This window comes from Neophocaena asiaeorientalis, unplaced genomic scaffold (genome assembly GCF_003031525.2).
Source record: "Neophocaena asiaeorientalis asiaeorientalis breed wild unplaced genomic scaffold, Neophocaena_asiaeorientalis_V1.1 scaffold63, whole genome shotgun sequence".
Classification (NCBI taxonomy): domain Eukaryota; kingdom Metazoa; phylum Chordata; class Mammalia; order Artiodactyla; family Phocoenidae; genus Neophocaena; species Neophocaena asiaeorientalis.
This window is the reverse complement of record NW_020175195.1, coordinates 166,097-187,700: the sequence shown is the minus strand read 5'-3', so window position 1 is coordinate 187,700 and position 21,604 is coordinate 166,097. Positions and strand designations below refer to the sequence as shown.

The 21,604-nt window shown below is 38.0% G+C and overlaps 1 protein-coding gene across 1 annotated transcript in view; it reads left to right on the top strand.

Annotated features, from left to right (window-relative positions):
* Window positions 1-21,604, top strand: part of CDK14 (cyclin dependent kinase 14) — a 568,043-nt gene that overhangs the window by 476,341 nt on the left and 70,098 nt on the right. The window contains exons 13-14 of the mRNA XM_024765183.1: window positions 6,687-6,826; window positions 12,263-12,406. Of these exons, the coding sequence (XP_024620951.1) occupies window positions 6,687-6,826; window positions 12,263-12,378 (256 nt within the window). The 3' untranslated portion in view covers window positions 12,379-12,406. The remainder of the gene's footprint in view (window positions 1-6,686; window positions 6,827-12,262; window positions 12,407-21,604) is intronic.

The window sequence follows — 21,604 nt, the reverse complement described above, 5'->3', positions numbered from 1 at the left end:
TGGAAAAAAAAAAAAAAAAAAAAATCTGCTTCCAGCAAAGAGAGACTTCAAGGACAATTGTTTGTGTTGCCCTTGGCTCTGAATGGGGATGAAAAAGACTCCCCTGAGAATTCTACAAGTTTAGGTTTAAATTTACATAACTCACTTGGTCTCAGAAGCCAACAGAAAGAACTTGGAGTACATAGGTGTTGAGAGAGCTCCAGCGCTCCTAGCAGAAGCAAAAGAAAATCCCTATAGAGAAACATATTCTCAACCCAGGTGCTTCAAGACTCCCACAGATTATCAAAGCCAAGCATGAGCCCAAAATCCAGAATTATAAAACGTGAAAAAGTCATTGTGAGTGAGGGTCAGTAGCAAAAGCAACAAAACTGGACTCCTCCACCTCACCCAGAACTTCAGCTATTGGGAATTATCAGACATAGAACAAAACTGTATTTAAAATATTGTAAAGAAATAAAAGATCAAATTAAAAACTTGAACAGGAAACCATTAAAGTTGAAAATGAAAATTTGTCAGAGATTTTAAAAGAACTTATAAGAACAAAATGAATAAGGAAAACAGCATATTAGATGCACCTGATTAGAGAGTTAGTTGAGTTAGAAGATGGCTCTGAAGTAATTACTCAGAATGGAGAACAGAGAGACTAACAGATGGAAAATATGAAAGAACAAGTGAAGACATGGAAAATTTAATAAGATGGTATTACATTGGAGTTATAAAACGATGGAAGAGAGAGAATTGAGCAAAGGCAATATTCGGAAAGTAATGGCTGAGATCTTCTTCCAGAATTGATGAAAGACATGAAACCTCAAATTCAGGAAACACTATGAATACCAAGCAGGTTAAATCAAAAGAACCCCATACATTGCAAACTGCAGAACTCTGAGGTGGAAGAGAATAGCTAACAGGCAACAAGAAAAGCCTGTGTAATATCTTCTGAGTTAAGGGAAAATGCTTTGAACCTAAAATTATTTCTCCAGCTATTATCCTGTATGAAAACAAAACTGAGAGAATTTGCCACCAAGCTCTTTAGTCATAGAAAGAACTTCTGAAGTTTGTATTTCAGATACAAAAAAAGTTATCTGGGAAGGAATGTCTGGAACATGAAAAGAAAGGTGATTAAATAAATGATAAACATGGGTAAATCTAAATAATAATAACCAAGACAGTGTTTAATCTGTGTCCTTATGTAGAAAGTAGAAATAAAATATTAGACAGTATAACATGATAGGACTAGTGTCATCAGAATTCAAGTGTTCCTATGTTTTTTTATTGTTTGGCAGGAGGGTAAAGAGAAAGTGTAACTTTGAACTTTAAATAGTTAAAAAGTTAAGGAGCCATACACTTGGAGAAATAAGGGTGAAGGTATATTCAAAGTGTGGAAGTTTCTTCACATATCCTTGATGGTATTAAAAACACTAAACCAACTTACCCCCAAAGACGACTCCACTGGCTGCAGTTTGGGCAGTTGTGTGGTGTTCTTAGTCTTATATTTATTAAGTTTCTGCAGGGAAGTGGAAGTTATTGCCAGGAACACAGCATGACCTCTAAACAGACAAGTGAACTATACAAATTCATTACTGTTTCACCAAGAAGGTCCATCAGAGGGCTTAGCTAGGACACAGGAGGATTGAATTAAAACCAGGAAAGCACATTACAAGAGTTCTGACCTAGGTGGGCTAAACCTGGGGGAACTTCCCTTCTGTTGCCTCATTATTGGATTTCAGATTTGCTGAGGCTTGCCAGTAGGATCATTTCACTTCCCGTTAATCCCAACCTCATATGCAAAGCACTGAGAATTTCAAATGTAGTGTATTGTAGTAGACTTCAGTTTCCTTACATCATCCTTTACATCACTTCTGTGTTCTATATACAAAAAATTTTATTTTTTATAGTCCTATTGAGTGTTTTTTTTTAACCTAAATTAATATGGCACAAATTAATTGACCAACTTTTGTGAAGTCATACACAGGATAGTCCAACCAGTGTGACTTTAACAAATTTATAGAGGAACTTAAAAAGTGGGGCGTTACCACAAGGGTAAAAATATGTGAAGCAACTTACAACACTGCTTTTGTGGAGAAAAGGCATCAAGTTCTGGGTTGGCCAAGGGATGGTGATGCACTGCCATCCAACCAGACTGTGAATGACTGGTTACGTCTTGTAAAACACGAAGTTTCCTGAAAAACTGTCAGCATGTTGCAGGTCTTGGGAGAGTTGTCTTAGCATTAATTGAAAATGGAATGAAATATGAATATGCAGTGAAGTTCATGAGGCAAAAGTGGAGTGGAGATTTTGAAAGCCAGCAACTTTTGTATATGGAGAAATATTGTCCTAAAATCCTGCTGCACTTCATAGATACCAGGAGCCATAGAAATACTGTTGAAGTCAATAAAGCTGGGCTACCTGATGTCTTAAGTTCCTTGGAAATAGAACTTTAGACAGGACCCCATTTATTGTGTATATTAGCCAACATGTAGACTTGGTGAATGATAAGTCTAATGACGCTTTCACAGGAACGTTGATAAGCAGTTTTATCAGGCCTCAAGCTTAGCAGAATTGCAGGCTCTGTGTTTGTATTATGATCAGCCTGTTTGGAAACTTAGCAAAAGATTCTTGCTGTTCAGCATTTAAATTATGCTTATCATTTTGATCAATTGACCTTTCCTGAAACCATGCAGTATTGGGTTATAAGTCTTCTTCACATCTATTCCCATTCCAGAATCTTATCATTATATAAGAAATTTAAAGAGATTGGGTGCCGAAATAGCCAGCACAATGCTTGTGTGTTCTTAATATCATGCAGAATTAAAATCCCAGGAACTATCCTCTGTGGTTTGTCCCCTCAGTCATTTCAAACATTGATAGTAGGGCCTATATGGCTACTTGCCTGCTACTTTATGTCTGTATCTCCCATATTTAAAACAGTATACATCCGATTTGTGTAACCACAGATTTTGTTGGCTTTTGACCATGTCTTATGCTGATTTTTTCTTAATGTCTTTCTATAAATCTCATTTCGTGCTGTTATGAAAACCTCCATTTTGAAAATCACAAATCTCCGGTTGTAAAGTTCATGGGAAGTCCACATTGTACAGAAGCACGTATCTTTAATGTTGCCAGACAAAAGTGTCTTAAAATTAATTTAATGTTTGCACTTCAGGGTGCAACTTAAAAGAGAAGGCCTGAAAAAAGAGTAGGAGTGAGCATTAAGTATTTTTGGCAGAACATTGTGTTTGTCTCATGTTGGACATATGGAATATGCCCTTTAGTCAGTATTTTTTTTAATTGTAGACATTTGTTGTTGTAGCTTAAATAATTCTGAATCAAAATTTCTGAAAATCCTTTAATTTTTTCCAGTTTTTATTGGAAGTTGTTTTGCTGACTATTGCTGTTAGAAGTGTGAATTTTTTGCTTTTCTCCCAGTCTTTCTTACAAGAAGAGAAATTTGTTTCTGCTGACAAATTGAGCAGACATCTGATATTTTATATTCCTGTTGAAGTGTATATATTCCTGTTGAACCTAATATTTGTATACTTGATAATTTGTCTTATTATGTAATTGATAAATGGTGCTTATGTTGATGTTTGTTCAATCATATATATGATATAAATATCATATATTTATACTATCTGGATTGTATGATTATAGTCCTTTGGGAGAAATAATTTATCACTGTACACCAGCTTGTAAAAACCTAGTGCTAGAGTTTAAACATCAAAATAAATATTGAAATACAAAAAGAAAAAGAAAAGAAAGAGAGTAACTAGTAAACACATGGAAATAGAATGTATAATTTCTAAAATAGAAGATGGAAAATGTTGAATTTTAAAAGTCAATCCAAAAGAGGGCAATGAAAGAGGAAAAAGATAAGGCAGGACAGAATAGGATGCCAGATTAAAATGGTAGCAGTAATTCCAAATATTAATATATCAGTAATCATGACATATAAATGGATTAAATTTTCTCCTTAGAAGACAAGGATTGTTTAATTGGATAAACATTAAACCCAGCTGTGATATATTTATGAGACACCTTAAAATTATGGATATGAAATATTAAAAGACAGTGACAAAAGGTATGCCAGGCAAATACTAAGCAAAAGAAAGCTGAGGTCATTAAATTAATAAGAAAAAAATGAACTTTAACCCAGAAAGCTTTATTAAAGAAGTTCACCACGGAAAGATTAAAGACTGAATTTACCAGGAAAAGTTAACAGCGCTAGACTGTTAAGCACTTAATTACCCAGCTTTACAATATATAAAACAAAACTTGGGGGAATTGTAAGGAAAGATTTTAAAATCTAATATCACAATGGGAGACTGAAAACAACCACAGTCATTCTAACATTCTGATAAGGTGAACTTATGGCTTGGGATAAAACTTCCAAATAAGGTATCCCAGAAGTATCATGTCTCAGACCACTTAGATGGACTCAAAAAGTGGTTCTGGTAATGATGAAGATTCTGATGTTGAAAATGCATGTGGAGAGTTGGAATAAAAATGGTTCTTGAAATACAAGTGAGGATATAGCAAACTTTCTAAATTAAAATTTTGTGTGATAATTCAGATGTTTATGTATAAACCAGATAACACAAATAAGCATTTGATTATTTTATTGACTTTATTAACAAGTTTAGTCAGTTTGGGGGAGGGGAAATGTCTTCTTGGTAATTCCTTATATTTAGGTCTATATGTGTTAAATCTAAATGTGATCAACAATCGACTGCAAAAACAAATACAACTTTAAATATTTATAATTCTTCAAAATAGTGAAACCATGCTTCAAGGATGATTTATGGCTTGTTGGAGCTGGAAGGACTGCAGACATAATGTGGTTAATCACTCTTTAACAGAGTCAGGCCTAAAACTTAGATCTAGTCTCAGTCTGGCTGGCACTGTCGTTGTGTTTTATCAAAGCTGTATAAAATGGATACCAATGTGTTCACCATGGTTACATACAAACTGTATGTTCAATATAAGTGCAGTTTTTGCCATGAAGTCTGCCTATCTCAAACTTTGCATTTGATATTTAGAAACATATTAATGAAAAAAATTTAATAGCAAAAGAGTCTTAGGAAGAGGAAGGAATAATTTGGATGGCCCTGGACCCTATTAAAAGAAAGAAAGAAGAAAAAAAAAAACCGCACAATTTTAAGAATGCCTCCGTTTCCTGTAGACAAATTTCTCTTTGCCGGGTAGAGACATTTAAAACCAAGATACTGATCAGTTTTTTAAAAAACAGCATTACAGCAGCCAGACACTGAACCAATGGGTGAGACCTTCACCTATAAAGATTTAGGGAGAAGGTCTCTTAGATTGGATCTTTGGAGTAATATTTTTCTTTGCTCTTCTCCCTTCTTCTTCCTCTGCCCAAATCCATGACCTACTTTCCTCTTCCTCACTCCCAATCCATCCCCTCCCCCCACACCATAACATTTTAAATCAATGCTAAAGAGTTGCTTGAGGAGGGGAAGGGAGAGAATTGTTGGTCACTAGAAAAGATGTTTATTGGCTCATGGCTTGTTTTGTAGCTTCAAGGCTTTTGAAAGAATACCCACTAGCAGGTGCAACTTTTCTTCACATTCTTCTGGCTGCTTAAGGGTCACTGTACTTACTTCATCTTGTAGAAACTCAGGAATCTGTGGGTAAAAGCCTTTAGGAATGACCTGAGAGCTTTGCACATGCAAAACCACTTTAAGAGTCAACTGGTTCTGGGTGGGTTTGAATCTGCTCAACCTGCTAACTTAGCAAACCATTACCTTCTCTGACTTCCACTTCGCTCCCCCTGCTGTTAGACAGAAACAGAGTTATCTTGTCCGAATAGTAAATAGGAGAGTGTGTGAAAAGCGCCTAGGAGAGCGCTTGACACATGTTCACCTACTCATAAATGGTAATCATTATTAGGAAGACTTTAATTATCATTTTTATGTTAACTATTTGGGTTTGATTGCCCTGAGCAGTGAAATAGAGATTCCATGGAAAACAAGGCTGGGCTGGACAGTGTGGTCTGCTACCCATTTGAAAGTAGTACCACATGAAAGATTTTACTCCTCTGCTTTTTTGGTAATCTTGAGACACATATTTTCTCTCTGCTGTCGTTTTAAAGGTCATCTTGAATTGATTCAGTCCCATATGGTTTAAGCCTATCCCCTTTGTTAACCTGCATGTTAATGTTATGATTAATATTTGAAAGGGTACTTATTCCAATAATTTTTTTTCAATGTAAGAAAATGTAAATTCTTAAAGGAAAAAGTAACTTTAGTAACTAGAGAATTTAATAGTAGATTTATTTTAATTCTCCTGGTTATTTTGTATTAATTTTCCTGTAAATGTATCCAGATGTGTATGCAGTACCTATATTCTATGAACAAATTCTGGCAACTATTTGATAAATTATCTTCTGAAATTTTCTACCTTGGGACCTAATTCTATCCTGAAAATATCAATCCTTCGCTTATAGTAAAATACATTACATCAATGAGGAAAGCTAGAGTAAAAGCTGGTTTACAGTAACGGATACTCTAGGAACTAATGTGAATTCTGCTTTTTATTTTCAACAGGCAATTTAACTTGTTTTCTTGGCCAGGAATAAATAAATACTGAAAAATTAGGTGAGCCTTATGTCTTACTTAGGGGATTTTCTTGTTTGTTCTGATTTCTCTCTTTTTTGCTTGTGTTTTCAGGCTCAGCTATGTGAATCATGCAGAGGATCTGGCCTCCAAACTCCTACAGTGTTCCCCAAAGAACAGACTGTCAGCACAGGCCGCCTTGAGCCACGAGTATTTTAGTGACCTGCCCCCACGGCTATGGGAACTGACTGATAGTGAGTATGACAAATTCAAAACATCCAATCGAAGCAGGGACATGATTTTAGCATCTATGTGTAACACACATGTAGAGAGGTTCACATGTTTATATGTGCATCTCTCTAATATTACGTATGCTTGTATATGCATTGCCTGTGTGTGTGTGTGTGTGTGTGTGTGTGTGTGTGTGTGTGTGTAGAGAGAGACAGAGAGAGAATGGGGGGAGGGGGGTAGTGTGTGTATATATTTAGTGGAATCCTGCCATTCAATTGCTAGCTTACCAGACACAGGAAGAAAATGGATTCCTTTTTTGCTATCTCTGCTCTGCAGTCAGCAGCTGCATGTCTTTGTATTTGATTATGTGTGTGTCCAAAAAAATGATACGAGCAGTCATAAAGGAAAAGGAAAATATGATTTACATATTTAGTGCCTTATGCGTATAGTATTTTTTAGCTGGCTGCAGTACACAGAGTAGGAATGATTCATTTCTATTTGATTCTCAGAGACAATCTTGGTTGTAACAATAACCTTAAAAAGGGCTGCTATGCAGTGAGCTGACGAACAGAGTTGGCAATTGGCTAATGCGCTGAATTGACATGTAAGAACTGAAGACATGTAATTCATTTCAACTACAGATGCTCTTGGTATTCATACAGAGCTCTTCTCTGGATCTTTTAAAACAAAACACATTCCTGGGTGGGTTTTTGTTTTGTTTTTACAAAAGTGTTCATATTTACACAGCCTTTTTCAATTACATTTTAAATATTTGGGGGAGGATTTATGACTGGGAGGATCTCATCTTTCTTCCAAAGTGTGAAACAAAATTCTTGTGAAATTTTGCAAAACACTATTGCAGTAAGAACACTTTTGTTCAATGGTGATACATTCTTTCCAAATGCCAGTGAAAGATATTTCTCCTCATACTCTTTTCTTTTTGCCTTAAAAATTAATATACTGCATATATGGATGGATATTATATCATTTTTAATCCTTGTGTACACATCACTTACCATAGACATACATAAAATTTCTTTATTCCCTTAGACTTTTTCCCCCCATGATAGCATTGGAGTCTCCTCGACAACAATAACCTTTTACTTTGGAACTAAGTCCCAAGTAACAGCTCTTGGGTATTCCTACCCTAAATATTTTCTGATACCTCATATTTAATTCTAATTACTTTTTTTTACTCTAAAGTAACTATAGATATATTAACCCACTACTCCCCCATGCTTTGAAATCTTCTTCAGTATTTCATATATTCCAAGCCCATATTTATCTCATATTCTGCACCACTTCCTTTCTGAAAGTCTACCCACTGACCATTACTACAGCTATCCCCATTAAAAAAAAATTAAAGATGAAATCCCTATAGAAAAATAATGAATTGGTAACACATCTTCCCATACTGAAAAAAAAAAAAAAATTGATGCCAGTGGACTCATTAGTTTATTGCTCGTCAGACTCAAACATATGGTTTGTTTTCCCATTCAGTATAACTTGCAACTTGATATCACTCCTCCTTGGTGACATCTCAATCCCATCTGACTTGATGATTGAGTTTAAGCCGGGATTTTGATGGTCTATGAATTCTGAATTCTGTAGTAGTACTTTTCTGTTAATATGGACTTATTACCCACTTGGCACTTAGTTTATCAGCCAGTGGTTAAATCCAGTTTCTATCAGTAAGTAAATGCCTACACATTATCACTCGGCAGCAGGCTGCCAATGGAGACAGCCTTGTCCCTGTCATTAACAAGCACAATGTATGCAGAACACCAGAGGGGAATTAAAACCACAAAAAATACCTCAGGGTGGTATTTTTAATATGAGAATTTAATTTGTAATTTCACAGATTAAGAATTTTGGCTGCATTAATCCCTTTATCAGCTCACAGCAGGCTATTTGCAGAAGCATAACCATAAGGCGATATTCATTGGCAGAAACACGTCTTTGCATAACGTTAAACATCAGGAGCAGTGAAACCTTTTGAAGGGGGGAGAATAAAGATGAAAAATCATTATATTTTTAAAGCAAGATTCTGCTAAACGCCTCCGGTAACAATTTTGAGTTACAGAAATGCTATTTCTGTGTCTAGTAGATAATCATTATGAAGCATAAATCCAGTCACAAGAAAGGACAATCCCAGTATTAAATACCACAGTCTTTTCCATTTCGAACAACGTGGTAGTTCTTGTAAACATGTTTACACAACAAAGAATTCCTAGGCTTTGGAGACTTTGGGAACTAGTTCTTTTAAGTGAAATGACTGGTTTTGGTGACTCTGTTATCTAGGTTAATATTCTGCAGACTATATTTAAAAGTTCTTGAAATTCTTAAAATTAAATTTTACATTAGTGTGGAGTCTTGTAGAAGTTCACCACCTGGCAAATGGCAGCAGCAGCAGCAGCAGTGCCAGTATCCTCATATGCTTCCTTTTCAAGGGGATTTGGAAAGAGATCCATCTGAAAAGAAGTGTTGCAGAACCAATAAATGGATTGTCTTATCAACCAAGTCATGGTTTCTATTAATCAGTTTTAGGAGCCTCACATTAATACATAGTCTATTCAGGATGCAATAACAAAATAACTTAGACCGGGGCTTAAACAACAAACATTTATTTCTCACAGTTCTGAAGGCTGGGAAGTCCAAGATCAAGGTGTCGGCAAAATCAAGTTTCCTGATGAGACAGCCACCTCCCTGTATCTTCACATGGCAGAGAGAGAGAAACAGTGACACATCTCTCTCTCTCTCTCTCTCTCTCTCTCTCTCTCTCTCTCATTTTTTTCATATAAAGCCACTAATTTCATCCTAAGAGCCTCACCTTCATGACTTCATCTAACCCTAAATACTACCCAAAGCCCTCATCTCCAAAAACTATCACATGGGGGGTTAAGGCTTCAGCATATGAATTTTGGAGGGACACAGTTAAGTCCATAGCAGTCACATTCTTAAAGATGGGTCATGGCATTTTTTTTTAAAGAACGTCCACAAAGGGAAAATCTTATGCAAGCAGAAAGCAAACCCAGGTAAAAGGAGAAGATTGTAACAAAAGTAAGTTCAAAGTGGGCTCCAGTCTTCTTGGCCTACTTTAATATATCAGACCTTTTGAGAGGAGTATCAAGTGTTATTAGAACCTGGGTTACACAGAGCACCGCAGTCATTCCATGAATTCTTATAAAAATGAAGTTGTATGCTGATGCCAGACTGTTATTTGCTTTGGAAGAACATATAACAATATAATATCTTTCTTAATTGTACTAGTCCTTAAAACCTCACCAGTTTACAAAATGCCAAAATTTAGAAGCAATGTATTAGTGTGCCACTGAAGCAGGAATTATAAATTCATCAAGCAAGAATTATGGTACAGTTACCTGGAGATCTGGCGGTTAAAGCTGGCTAATTCTAGTGGCACCCTGTCATTCTCCCTCTATCCCAAAACCCGAACAGCCTTGCCCCACTTCTTCACAAAGATTTAATTGCAGGGAAGTAAATGGAGGGCTGATTTAGAAGAAATTCATCATTTTTCCCAAATACACCAAAGGGCATTCTCCTGTGTATACTATCAAGTTACATAAATTATTGAAGCTGAACCACCCTTGTCAAAGTAAATGAACAAAATACACTTCATAGCGTAGAGTCCTTGATTTTATTACATTCATTTGCTAATTCACAAAACTCAGATCTGCAGTGAAACAAGGCCAACAAATTGGTGCAGTGTGAAGAGCACTGAACTGGGAATCAGACCACCTGGATTCCAGCTTCAGCTCCGCTGTTAACTAGCTGGGCAGCTTTGGAGAAGTGCCTTAGTTTCTGTGGGTTCCCAATTTCTCATATAGAGACACAGTGATCCCTAAGGACCTTTCAGCTCTAATGTTGGTAGGGTTTCTTATTCCTATATATGTCCCATATATTACCCTAAAGCAACATTATGCCATTAATGGAGCTCCATGCCATCTTTTTAAAAAGAAAACACACCCTGTTCTAACATGTTTGCTGCTCTGGTTTCTAGACTTCCATTCTCTCTTGAATCCTTTTGAGCCGAGCTTTTATACCCAAGATTCCACAACTGCTGGTTTTCGTCTCTATCCATTGGTCTTTCCCCAGCCCTCATCTTGATCCATCAGCATAATTCATCACAATTGACCACTGTCTCCTCGTAGTAACATTTCCTTCACTTGGATTCCAGGACAGGACATTTTCCTTTTGCCTCCCTAAACATTCCTTTTCATACTCCTTTGCAGATTTCTCATCTGCCAGACCTCTCACTCTTAGAGTGCCCTGGGGCTTAATCCTCAGATCTTCCTATCTACATATGTTCCCTAGAGCCTAGATGATCTCATTTAATCTCGTGATTTAGATATCATCTGTGTACACTGACAGCTTCCAAATTTCAATCTCCAGTCCCATCTTCCCTGACTCCAGACTTGCATATACCAGCTGACTACTTAACATCTCCATTTGGACGTCTAGTAGGCGTTTCTAACTTCATATTACCAGAACTGAGTTCCTTATCTTTTCCCTTAGACTTGCTCATTTTATAGTCTTCACCTTGTTAATAAGGGGCAATGTCATTCTTCCAGTTGTTGGAAGATACCCTTGACTCCTCTTCTTTTGTCATACCCAAACCCGGTTCTTCTGTAGACCCTGTTGATGCTACCTTCAAAATAGATCAATAGACCATCCTCACTTCTCCACTGCCATCACTGCCCCACGTCACTCACTGTCTTCCTTCACCTGTGTTTCTACAATAGCCGTCTGACTGTTTGCCTGCTCCTTCTCTTGCTCCTTAGAGAGGCTTTGCTGTTTCTTCTTTCTTCAGTTCGTGCTTGCTCTTGCTCTAGATCTGTGCATGACTTGCCCTCTCACCTTTTTGGGTCTCTGCTCACAGGTACCTTTACCTGGGAAGCCTTCACTGACCTGCTTCCACCCCAGCACTTCCTGTTTCTCTTCCTGCTTTATTATTCTTCAAAACACTTACAACTAGTTGATATATTCATCTCAGTGTTTATCATCTGTCTCCCCTAAGTGGAATCTACAAAAACCAGGGTTTCTTTTCATTCTGATTGATACACTACAGGATTCTGAAAACCTAGAACAGTGTGGGGCTCAATAAATATTTCTTCAAAGAATGAATGAAAGAATGCACAAAGAAAGGGCAAAATATGTTGTTTCCAAATTCAAGCTTACTGTTCTAGATCAGAGAAGTGTGAGAGATCAGCTGAGCTGTGGCTTGGAGGGGAAGGCAGACTATCCTGTCATATGTGTGTGTAAATCTGTGTGAGTGTGTGTGTGTGTGTGGCTGTGACGACTTGACATTTCAAAGACCAACGCATACCATGATGTTTTATGTGCGGGACATCTAGCATTGCATCTCAGCCTCCAATTTTGAAAGAAAAGATTCTAAATACACCTATAAATATGTAAATGAAAACTTTTCATTCTGTCCACAGTGTCCTCTATTTTTACCGTCCCAAATGTAAGATTGCAACCAGAAGCTGGAGAAAGTATGCGGGCCTTTGGGAAAAACAATAGTTATGGCAGAAGTCTATCAAATAGCAAGCACTGATGCTCACAGCAGTCTCAAGAGAGCACAGGTAAGATGACCTACTTTACTTGGAAAGTAATTGTGAAAAGACATTGAGTCAATCTTTCAAATGAACTATTTCAGACTTATTTTTTCCTTAGTATCTTATGAATCTCTTATGTTTGTTATGGCATTCATTACAGATTCTAGTGAGGCGGAGTGCTGTCAGTCATTTCTGTATTTTTAGGCACTTGCTGGAGTCTAACCACAATGGTCCTTTATTTATGTAGTTATAAGCAAACCATTTTAGTCATAAGCAGATCATTTCACTACTCACCCATCCTTCATAGAGGCTAGAAAATGGTTAACCTCGGAGGATATTTAAGCCACAGACCTGCTTTGTGTGGCCCACACAATTTTTTTCCTTGGTTGCTCCCATTTTAAAATGAGGAGATTTTACACAAAGTCTGGGTTTCCGGCTTTTCTTGAGAAATCAGCAGCTCTGGCAACATTAAACTCACATTCCTGCCAGAAGTTTGTGTATGTAACTGAACTGTGGCTGCCTCCTTTGGAAAGGACATGGGCTCCCTAGTTTAGTTTAGTGGCCATTTGGGCCACTTCACTCATTTCTAATTCCTGGGTGGCCCCTAGTACAGACCTTATTGTGGCGAAGCATTTATTTTTTTTTTTTTTTCCTATTTGATTCTTTGGCCTCTGCTATTCTACAGATGTAAAGCAGAACCTAAACGAGATAGTCTCTGAGCCTGTCGGCCTGTCCCGGTCATCACACAGGCTTTACAGAAACAAGCATAAGATGGCAACTTCTGAAAAGGCTGTGTATTTAGTGCCAGTTGGAAATGTCTGGGTTTTTTGGAAGTTTACGCCTATATATATCTTTTCATTTAATGCAACATAACTCTGAAGCAAACAAAGAACCAACTTTTTTGTGGGGAAGGCTTTTTATTTGCTAGCCCATATTGTTACTTGCTTGTGTGGCTGTTCAGGAATTAAATGTTCCAGTGAATTGAAAGATACAGACAGCATCGCAAGGGCTCCTCTTCCTTCCTCTCTCTCTTAATGTGAAATGTTAACAGGCTGAACTGTCAGCAGATTACATGTCCACATTGTCTTGTGGGTGATTAGTCAATACATTTGGACTTAGCTTTTGTGTATGCTCAATGTGGAGGTCAATTTTGGCCTCTCAGGAGTATGGTGGTGATTTATGAATGATTGGAGAAAAGATTCCCAGATTGATAAAAGATGGTGTATAAATGCCAGTCGGGAAATGTTACTAGTAGACTTGCTATTTCATATGTAAGATTCTTCATTCTTCTGGTTATTTCTCCCTATTGGATAAAAAGTTACCCGGAAGCACAACTTTATTCACCCAGTAGCATTTGTACTCTCACTTCAATTGGTCAGACAAAGAGTGGGGCTGAGTTTTTGACCAGTTACCTCCTGGTTCTGAGAATGGTTTTAATTCATGAGGGTTGCAGCAGATGCTATTGAGAGTATTTGACCTGCATTACCATAATGAGAGCCCCTGACTTTATAAATCCCTTAGCCAATTCAGTAGAACAAAACAAAAATTGGACCTTATTTGTGCTGCTGCCTCATACACACATACACACAAGCAAGCCTGAATTTCCATCGCAGGGCTGTGTCCTTTCTTCTCTGCTCTTTTGAGATCTCTCTGACCTGAGCCTGGCCAGTCAAAACGGCTAGAATGTGTGTCAGGTCAGCCTTGCCATGTAAATCAAATCATGCTCACTGGATAGAAGCATTTCCCATAAGGTCTGAAAAACTGCTAAGTGAAAAGAGATTTTAAAAAGCTGCTCGGAACTACAGTCATCAGTATTTAAAAGCCTTTACAAAGATGTTTTTTCTTTGTAGTACGTTTTTAAAACTAGATTCAAGGGTATTATCTAGAACCTCTTCCTCTAGAATTATCTAATAATACTAGAAATATGTTCTCTATGAATTTTGTCTTTTTCACATCAACTTTTAAAGCTTTAATATTATTACTGCCTTTGTTGTTTTCTTCAAAATCCAGATACCTCAGTTTGATTCAACATTATATTAAGGAAACATCTAAATTTCTTTTTCTTAGAAAAGCTGCATGGAAGCTGGATTTTAAGAGTTTTCTGTCAGTCAGCAAAAAAGGAAATCATTTTAATTTTTCACCTTTGTAGGGTTTTCTTTTAATCAAATGGGTTCATCTTAGAGATGAAATAGCATAGCCTATATATTGGCCTAATACATCCTGCACAGTGGAGCTGATTGTAATCAATAGCTGAATACCAGTGTCTATATTGGAGACATTATAGAGTCAAAAGTCTACATAGGGCTTCCCTGGTGGTGCAGTAGTTGAGAGTCCGCCTGCCAATGCAGGGGACATGGGTTCGTGCCCCAGTCCGGGAAGATTCCACATGCCGCGGAGCGGCTGGGCCCCTGAGCCATGGCGGCTAAGCCTGCGCATCTGGAGCCTGTGCTCGGCAACGGGAGAGGCCACAACAATGAGAGGCCCGCGTACCGCAAACAAACAAACAAACAAAAAGTCTACATAAATAAGGGTATTCATAAAGAAAATATGTAATTCCCTAGATTTTGATTTTGTTGTTGATGAATTAACTAACAGTTTAGAACAAGCTGAGGCATCTTAAATTTTCCTCAAATGCCCCAGTTCTTTGTAAAGCCCAGAGAGATTGGGAAGGAGAGGAAGGGGCAAGAGGTTGAGGGCTCAGAGAGCCTAAGACTGTAACCTAGCATTTTAGCCACCTCTCTGGAGAATTACACAGAGGTAAATGTGGAAAATGCATTGTATCACTTCTGGTTTTGAAATGACGGAGGACTGAGTAGAGAGGAGCGTTTCAAGTCCTAAATTTTCTCTTATACCACAATGCCAAATTGTTTCTAAACTTGTATATACTAAGGTCACTTCAGTTATTTAGTTAATAATCCTGGATTTACATAAACTGGCCTTACTGGGAAAGCTAATGAGAAGCATTTTTCTTTGCAGCAGAGAGCAATTTTGGTTTCAGAGTCTTGTAACCAAATGAAACGAAAAGAAAACCACATGCACCTAAGTTTAAAAATGCAGCCAATGGATGATCAAGATCCTGTGCTTCCTACAGTTCGTTATCCTCTAAAGATATGAATAGACTACAGATTGCATAGATTGTCCCCACCCTTTTTATCAGCATTACAGGATAGGACTTTCCTAAAGTCTGAGAGAGCCTTAAATATGCATACAAATTTTCCCTAAGGGAAAGACCGGAAACGATATTGAATATCACATCCATTAGTATCACTTATATTTGTGCACAGTGATACTGAATACACCCCCAGGCTGAGCTTAATTTTCCAGTTATTCTAAATTGAGAGAGGAAGTGCACGGTCACTCTTGTCTGCTCTCCTTTTGCTGAATACAGGGGTTAAGAATGGCCTCTAATCTTTTAGACAGATGTTTTATAATTTTCCTGAAATGGTATATGCTCATTATGGAACATCTCTTTTTAATGAATCAATTGGTCTTCAAACCCTATTAAATTCATAATAAATATAGAAATACCTGTCTGGTGCATGAAAAAACTGTATTTGGTTCAAGTGCAAGAAGTTACTGCATGCATATTTTGGTGACCCTCTCCTTGCTTTCTAGTATATTATCTTTGCTAATCAGTGTTATTTAAGTATCATGTGAAAATGAAAAAAAAATGTGGTAGACTCTTTCTGTCTGACTCAGTCATCAAGCAATAATTTCCTAAAAGTAGGCTGCCAGGTAAACAGTAGGATGCATAAATTGCTCAAGAATTTTAATTAAATAAGAGAAAGATTTTTTAAAAAACCGAACTCCAGGCAAAATATAATTCATTGGTACTTAAGAGTCTCTGGCATCGCTAACTGAATGTTCATTAGAGAGGTGTTCACACACCCTGGGGAAGTGGGGGGCAGTGCCAAAACCCCTGGTGAGTTTTTAAAAATCCAGGGTCCTGGGGTCTTCCGCATTTTAAAGAACCCCAAAGGATGTTGATGTAGGTAACCTTTGAACCACATATTATGACCTGTTCGGTAACTATTTAAGAATTGTACATTTATGAAGTAAAATAATCAACTTATTTGGGCCAGGACTGGATAAAGACAAAATAGGAAAAGCCATCCCTTCCTTTCCCTTCCCTTTTTTTTAAGGAAGATTAATATAAAGTTGTGCTGTCCCACAGGGTAACCACTAGCCACGTGTAGCTATTTTAAGTTCATTTTTAATTAATTAAAATTAAACTAGGGCTTCCCTTAAAAAAAAAAAAAAAAAAAAAACTAACTAAATTACAACCTTGTTCCCCCAGTAGCAGTACCACGTTTCAAGTGCTCATTACCCACCATGACTAGTGGCCACCATAGGGACAGGACAGAGCGAGGACCTTTCCAGCATCACAGAACGTTCTGCTGGACAGCACGGGTGAAGAGCGTTTCTCCTGCCTGCCTTTGAGGAATCAGGAAAATTGAACTGAATTCAATCAGTAAAAATATGTTTCAGTTCTAGAATATAGCCACTTCAGAGAAGCTCAAAACGTTTGCGGAAGAGAGACACTCAAGTGAGGAAAGAGGCAGGTGGCAAAGTGAGTGGGACAGAGACGGATGACTGAGAGCCACAGAAAGCGCTGTGTCACAGGGACAGGAGCCATCACGAGGAAGCGGGCGTGGGGATCTTTCGGGGGAAGGAAACATGGTGCGGTTTCCTCAGGGATGGTGGTCTTTGTTGAGATAACTGAGAGAAGTAAGGAAGAACAGGTGGACAGTCCTTAGACTTCTTAAAGCTGCATGGCAGGGCTCACAAATCCTGAATGTCCGTCAGGATCCACAGGAGCTTTGGTTTGTCTGCTGTCAAACTCAACCGCCATCTCAACTCTGGTACCTGCCCCTGGAGAAACAGCGCCCTCTAGCTCTCCGTTCATGCTGTGACCTCTTCTGTCCCTGCATTGACTAACAGTACTTTTATCTTCTCTTCATCTCGTGGCTTTTGCTGACTTGTTTCTGCTTATTCATGAATCCTGCTTATCATTGCTTCTCTTGTCCCTCTATTCCTGGGGCAGTCTATAGCCAAGCTCTTTTCTTCAGATTCAGACCCTCCTCCAGTCCAGAGCAGCTCTGATTGGTGTAGCCATCATCATGGAGAGAGAACAAGGCTGTTGGGTGTGTCCAGTCAGCTGAGCTGTGAACTGTGTGGCCAACCTTTCCTTAAGGAACCCCTCAGAAGAGGGCTCTGGGCTTAGCAGTCTCTGAAGCTTCTAGGAAAGCAAGCAGTATAGATGGAAGGCACTTGCCTGGCCTGTACACTACCAAGGGAAAAATCAGACAAGTATAGAGGGAAACTCCAGTTTTCATGGAGTAACAACATCCTCAATGTGTGCTATTTTTGACTAACGGTCTTTTTAAGCCATGTTGCGTCTTCTCAACTGTAGACACAAAAGGAGATAACACCCATTAGTACTTATCACAGTATAAGAAATTCAAGTGTTGGATCTAGTTTTCTTTCAGTAGCAGAAAGATTTATTATTTTTCTCCTGCTAGAACTGTTATTTTCTGCATGACTCTGCAAATTTTTTTCCTATCAAACTACAGTTTTATCTCTGTTTATTATCTCTGTTGTCTCATGTAGTTGACAGCAGTAGTTGTGGAAATAACAACAGGCAGAGGGAGAAACAAACCTTAGTGTTCCTCGCAGGTTTTATTTAAAGAATCCCTGGTTTTTGTCGTTACCTCTACGTTGCTGCAGATTAAGAAATATATATTATTCAGGAACTTGACAGTGCTTCGAACCATACACATGCAGACTACGTTTGTGAACATTTGATTGAGAAAAGGCTGGAATGTGGTTTAGTTTCTCCACCCTCCTTTCCTTAGCTTCCCCTTTGCCCAAGAGAGTCTATTATGTCCTCTAAATCCACTACTTAGCAAAATAATGGGCTAAGGAAGTTTGACTCTTCTCTTCTCCCTGTTCCTTCTCTGCCCCTCTGGCCTTCCTTTGGGTCTCCTCTGATCTGTACCGCACACCCTGTCCACCAGCCCTGTGAAGGGGTTCGCCAAAGACTAAGTCCTTTACTATCTAATTTGCTTAATTCTGTCCTGGGTTGTCACAAAGCAGAATGAAAAGAAAGTTTAATATATCATGCTTCATTCATCCAGAGTGCATTTTTTAAAGTATTTATTTTTCTCTATATTGATGTAATTTCAGATTTACAGAAAAGTTGCAGGAGTAGTACAAAGAATGGCTGATACACAACATCCACTTTCCCCAAATGTTAGCATTTTACTACATTTGCTCTATCATATTCTTTCTCCCCCTCTCTCTCTTTCTCACACAGACACACAAATGTGTGCACATACACAGTTTTTCCTCACACGATGCTCCATTACCTTTAAATATTTCAGTGTGTTTTTCTTAAAAACAAAGAATTCAGAGTGATATTTTTTACATTAAAAATAGAGGGGTTTTTGTCCTTGCTTTTCCTTTACCCTTCTCTGACTGAGAGTTTTTAAAAGCAAAACGGCTAAAAGAGAAGAAACTTGTTTGATGCTCCACAAATTGGTTCATCAGCCCACAGATGCTCAAAAATTGGCTATGTTTTTGAGATTCAATGTTTCCAGGTCAGATGAGCTTTCGAACTGAGGATAGTGGGCCGGTGTTGGGGGCGGGGGGTGAGAATAGCACTGCAACTTGCATCTTCTGTCTTTTTAAAACCGAAATTAATTTCTTAGGGACTATTTAGCCAGCAGCATAACATGAGTGAAGCTTTCTTATAAGTAGTGGGCATAGATGTGATATGGCTACTAGCAAGATATCTATTAGAATGCTTGGCCAAGCTATTATGAAGTTAACAATTACATATAACTATAATCAGTTCAGGTGCTCTATTTTTCCTTTTCATTTAATGTTGATTCTTATGAATTTGGGATACAGAGGGAATCGTCTATGCCCTAAGTGCACTGTATTGTATTATTAATACCAGGATAGCAGCTGAGTCCCACCAGACAGTCTTTGTGGTCTGCGGATACTCTAAGAAGTGTCTGAGCATAAAAGGAGGCTGTTTGAGTTGAAGTGGGCTGATGGTCTGGGATGACATTTGAATGCATAGAGGACAATGTCTAAATGACAATGTTGAGAAGAGAAGGCAAAAAAAAGCTTGAAACTATTGCCATTGTCCCACAAATGCTCATCACTCCTGAGATGCTCCTCACAGACGAGCTTTGTCTGGGTAGAAATAGGGGAGTGGGATCCAGGAGAGATAGACACTGGGGCCCTGGGACAAAAGCCAGGGATTCGGTCCTTAGACACATTAAAATTCTAGACAGATAGCAAATGTGATGAAAACCACAACCCGAATGTATTTCAAGTCTAACAAAGTTAAACATTTTAGCTAAATTATTACAAGTATATTTAACAAAATGTTTGCAATACTCTGAGATGCTTCAATGAATAAAGCTTTTAAGAACATCAAATTGGTTGTGCAAATGAATAATTTAGTGGGTCTCCTTTGGAATTTAGGATAGCTGTTTCCTCTCCCCCACACACACACACAGACACACACACACACTGTACACTCACACAGCCAAATAGAATAATTTTTCAACAGTCCTAGAGTTGTTAGAATGTCATAGATTAAACAAAGGATAACTTCTCCAGCTGATGAAATAGTGTACAAGATCTAGAACAGAAACAGTACACAAGTTTGAGAAATTGATCTCATAAAAAATATTAGCGGGCATGCCAAGCATGGAATCTAATACTGTACTCTTAAATTCCATACTTGGCTGAATTTTTTCCCTTTAAATTACCACCATTCTTTTAATGTAGTTTGCATTATGTATAGTGCCCTTGGATTTTTAATTGCTCTGGATTATCATTTTCAATGCAATTAGTAAAATGCCCTCAATTACATATAATAATTACTGTAAATGGGGCTATTGGCGTAATTACTATAAATGGGGAAAGATGTGTGATTATCATGTACAATTAAATCATGTACAGTATTTATTTTACATTATATAAATGGTGTAATGATCACATGTAATTATATTGTATCATTCCTTGGTCAACAAATCTACTTCATGTTAAGATATCTAGAATTGTGATCCATTGCCAAAGATCCATGTAGTAGATCTTTTTTCCTAAAGTATTGGGTTATTCTGTGGGCTGGGAACCCACTAAATAAACTGATTGTACATAGGCAAGAAAAATCTGGAAGGAACAAAAATTATTTTACCTTCATTAAAATCAAGAATGTCCAGATTATCCTATGTTGTCAGTGTTAAATCCTCCCTGAGCCCAATGCCAACTTTCACCATACCTATTTGTTTTTATGTAAACATGTGAAAATCAACACCCTCTAAATGGTGGCAACATTTAAAATATGCCTGGGGAAAAAAAAAGAGGTCCTTTCTTCACTGTGGCCAACATGATAATCATCCCTAGTTTACAAATGCACACTTAACAAGCTTACAGCACATAATTAATTCTGCAAAGGATGCTGTTTGACAGAGTGGGATTATGAGAATTGCATATTGATAGTGGCAGGAGAAATAAATCTATTTTCTCTACATAAGGTAGGGTGTTCTTGTGTGTTCTTTAGAAACTGGCACATCTCAGAGGTGTTGCTCTCAAAATGATCTCAGGATGGAAAGAAGTCAGTAATTACAGAGCCAGGCATTCAGTTGTGTCCTAATTTTCCCACCAGTTTTTCAGTGTTTCCGCTGCCTCAGAGACTTAAAGCATTCTCATTAGGTAGCTGCAGAGGCAGCCGCTTGCCTACTCCCTCATTCTCTCACTCGCATTTCCTTTTTTTTTTTCCATTCCTGCCTTGGGAGTGACTGTGAAGATCATTTGCTGGAATGATTGGCAGGTTAGAGGATTCGATCAGATGAGTTCCTCTTAGTGCAGGTCAAAAAGGCTAGTTAGCAGGAGCTGTCGAAAAATGCCAGCAGCATTCGAAATGGGAAATGTCATGACTTCGAGGCAGGGGGTGCCACCTGGAACAGAAAGCCCCCAGCTCATTAGCAAGTTACAGGATGCGGGCTTAACTGGAGGGAGCAGAGAAGGAAAGATAATACCCAATAGGGAAAATGATTGTGAAGTGGAATTGATTTCATGTATAATTTGTTTATCACTAGAGGGGACAAATGCTGTCCTTCTGACACGAGCAGAGGAGTGTGGACTATGAATGAAGCAATTTTGCATAATCTCCAGGTTGCGCTTTGGATTTAAAGAATGCAAACT